Source organism: Chiloscyllium plagiosum, chromosome 48 (assembly GCF_004010195.1).
Source record: "Chiloscyllium plagiosum isolate BGI_BamShark_2017 chromosome 48, ASM401019v2, whole genome shotgun sequence".
NCBI classification, from domain to species: domain Eukaryota; kingdom Metazoa; phylum Chordata; class Chondrichthyes; order Orectolobiformes; family Hemiscylliidae; genus Chiloscyllium; species Chiloscyllium plagiosum.
The window spans coordinates 2,590,549-2,594,031 of NC_057757.1; the positions used below are offsets into that span (position 1 = coordinate 2,590,549).

General features: G+C 51.0%; 1 protein-coding gene across 1 annotated transcript in view; it reads right to left on the minus strand.

The window, feature by feature from the left end:
- lamtor4 (late endosomal/lysosomal adaptor, MAPK and MTOR activator 4) overlaps positions 1–3,483 on the minus strand; it is a 10,083-nt gene that overhangs the window by 1,490 nt on the left and 5,110 nt on the right. Inside the window, exons 2-3 of the mRNA XM_043683485.1 lie at positions 2,831–2,911; positions 2,038–2,155 (exon numbers count right to left, since the gene is read on the minus strand). Of these exons, the coding sequence (XP_043539420.1) occupies positions 2,038–2,155; positions 2,831–2,911 (199 nt within the window). The remainder of the gene's footprint in view (positions 1–2,037; positions 2,156–2,830; positions 2,912–3,483) is intronic.

Below are 3,483 nucleotides of genomic sequence, written 5' to 3' on the forward strand. Positions count from 1 at the left end.
CAAGGAGCTATGAACCTGCACTCCAAGGTCTCTTTGTTCAGCAACACTCCCTAGGACCTTACCATTAAGTATATAAGTCCTGCTAAGATTTGCTTTCCCAAAATGCAGTACCTCGCATTTAATCTGAATTAAACTCCATCTGCCACCTCTCAGCCCATTGGCCCATCTGGTCCAGATTCTGTTGTAATCTGAGGTAACCCTCTTCGCTGTCCACTACACCTCCAATTCTGGTGTCATCTGCAAACTTGCTAACTGTACCTCTTATGGTCACATCCAAATCATTTAAGAAAATGACAAGAGGTAGAGAGCCCAGCACCGATCCTTGTGGCACTCCACTGGTCACAGGCCTCCAGTCTGAAAAACCACCACCACCCTCTGTCTTCTACCTCTGAGCCAGTTCTGTATCCAAATGGCTAGTTCTCACTGTACTCCGTGAGATCTAACCTTGTTAACCGGTCTCCCATGGGGAACCTTGTCGAATGCCTTACTGAAGTGATGGATATTTAAATCGGGAACAAGTTGAAAAGTAGTGGACAGGCAGGAACATGGTGTGGAGGCCGAGGTGAGTGTACTAAACGTTACAGCAGGTTTGAGGGGCTACTCCTGCCTCTTAGCACAGGAGAAATGGTGACCTAACGATGTGGTTAACAGGAGCTGATTCTCTACCCAGATCGCACTGCAGTGATAAAATGGGTTAAATCACCATTTACATTTCCCTGGATAAAAACCCATTCAACGTCACATCATTATAAGTCTGATTTACCCGTTAATTAGTTGGTAAACTTTTCTCCATGGAGGGGCGGAGGCTGAGGGGTGACCTTATAGAGGTCTATTAAACCATGAGGGGTGTGGATAGGGTGTATAGATGAGCTCTTTTCCCCAGGATAGGGGAAACCAAACATAGATGGTGGAGGGGGAACGATATAAACGGGATTAAGAGGTACCGTTTTCAGGCAGAGGGTGGTACATGTATGGAATGAGCTGCCAGAGGAAGTGGTGGAGGCTGGTACAATTACAACATTTAAAAGGCATCTGTTGGGTAGAGGAATAGGAAGGGTTTGGAGGGATATGGGCCGGGTGCTGGCAGGTGAGATTAGATTATGTTAAGATATCTGGGCGGCATGGACAGGTTGGACAGAAGGGTCTATTTTCTCTCCATCCCAACATAAACACTTAATGTTCATGGCTTCATCTGTGCTACTGTTGATTTTCCTCACTTTCTTATTTACCACAATGCGCACCCTTTTATAGGCACATAACCAGTTCTCTAAGCCAACACCAGATGGCGCCCAGGGATGTGCAGGTTAGGGTGGATTGGCCGTGCTAAATTGTCCCATAGTGCCCAGGGATGTGCAGGTTAGAGTGGATTGGCTGTGCTAAATTGTCCCATAGTGTCCAGGGATGTCCGGGTTAGGGTGGATTGGTCGTGCTAAATTGTCCCATAGTGCCCAGGGATGTCCGGGTTAGGGTGGATTGGCCGTGGTGAATGTGAGGTTCCAGGCTTGGGGTGGCTCTGGGTGGGGTACTGTTCAGTGGGTCGACATGTACTCACTGGACCAAATGTCCTGCTTCCACACTGTAGGGGACACTATGAATGGGAAAGCTGCATCCTGTCTCTCTCCTGCTCACCCCCTCCCCAAATTTAAAAAAAAAAGAGCAGGTTCTCAGGTCTGACTGCAAACTTCAGAGCGGACGGGGCGAGATGTTCTTTGCGTTGGGGAAGGGTTGACTGGCCAAGGTAGGTTGATGGAGCTATGGTGCAGAGCTTGGCTGTGATCTCCTCGAATGGCAGGTCATGGCTGAGTGGCCTTCCCCATCTTTCCCCTCCCTGTCCCCATTAACAAAACAAAAAGGGAAGGGGAGCTGAAATCCCACACTGACCGAGGAGAGCTGCCCATGTGGATGTCGTATTACTGTCCCACAGTGTTCAGGCCATCATCCTCAGCCTGTTCCACGCACAGAAGCACACCACTGCTTCCCGTTCCCCCCCTCAGCTTTCAATCCCGCCCTGAGGTACAGCGCAGCACGTTAACGTACCTGACATTCTCTTGAAGAAAGGTTCGCTGCTGCCGTTCATGCAGAGTTTGACAGCCGTCTGCATCATGCGCATGATCACTCCCGCAGCGTGTTCATCGTTCTCCATCTCACCTGCTGACTGAACCGAAACACACGTCAGAGAGAGACGTAGGTTAGCAAACACTGCTGCTGCAACCAGCTCACACCTCGGCAGCCAAGAGGCTGCAGCCTGGCTTTAATCAGCGCCATACACCAGGCTGCAGGTCAATGGGCAGCTCTTCGGAAACAGGCCTTCCCTAGTTGGCTAGCTCCTCCTCCTTCCCAACGCGCTCCCCCCCCCTCCCCCCTTACCGGGTGGCTGTCTATTGGCTGTTGGCTCTGAAGGTTCTACAGCTTCCATCTCACACAGCAAAGCTCAAAGTTTCAGGATAAAGTTCCCAAAGGCAACATGATGTCGCACAGTCGGAGGGCCAGCCCCCGAGGGGGCGCCGCCCTGCCGGAGGGCCAGCCCCCGAGGGGGCGCCGCCCTGTCGGAGGGCCAGCCCCGCATTGTCAGAGGGAAAGTGCCGCCCTGTCGGAGGGAGCACGCCTGTCTGCTCCATTCAGATGGCCCTTCCTGGTTGACAGAGAGATGTTGAGTTGATGCCTCAGCTATCCTGCCATTCCTCACACACCTTCTGCTGAGCTCCGACCCATGCCCTAAACCTTTCCCCCTCCAGCAGCAGCCCTCAAACTCCGAGGGGAGTTCCCTCCCCTTTGTTCTTTGATCACACTGTGCCGCGCGCCCCCCCCCCCCGCCCTGAGTCAGACTCACAGACAGGACTCCATCTTCACTGATGACAAGGTAACCCAGCTGATCTGGAATCCTTTCCAGGCCTTGTGTCAAAGTCGAAGCCTGGTTACAACAAGGAGAGACAACGTACAGTTAGAGCAGCAACAACGAGGAACAGCATAAAGGCATGGGTTCTCAGCAACTTTCAATCAAACGAGCTTTATTCTCACTAGTACTCAGAGGAGGAGAGTGAAAACTTTATGAGTTGGCACTAACATACAAAGGTACCTCAGTACACATTCTTCAGTCTAAATCTTCAGGAAAAATAAATTAGGAAAATAAAGAAATAATGAGGTGCAGCATTGCAGTTTGCTGGAATAAATTAGAAACAAAAAGCTTGTGTGACCAGTGGACATTAAGAAAGGTGATGACATTACTGGGGTGCTGAATGGAAAAGAAAATGACAAAGGCTGATCCCAGGCTGCGCGGTAAATGGACATACAGAAATTACAGACCATTCAGCCCACTGACACAATCAGTGTTTCTGCTCCCCATTAGCCCCAGGCCACCTCCTCTCGCTCTTTCACTTGGGAGGAAAGTTGTTCACGGGATGTGGGTATAGCTGGCTGGACCAGCGTCTGTTACTCACCCCTCCCTGTCCTGGAGGAGGTTTGGTAAGGGGTGGGAGAGACATC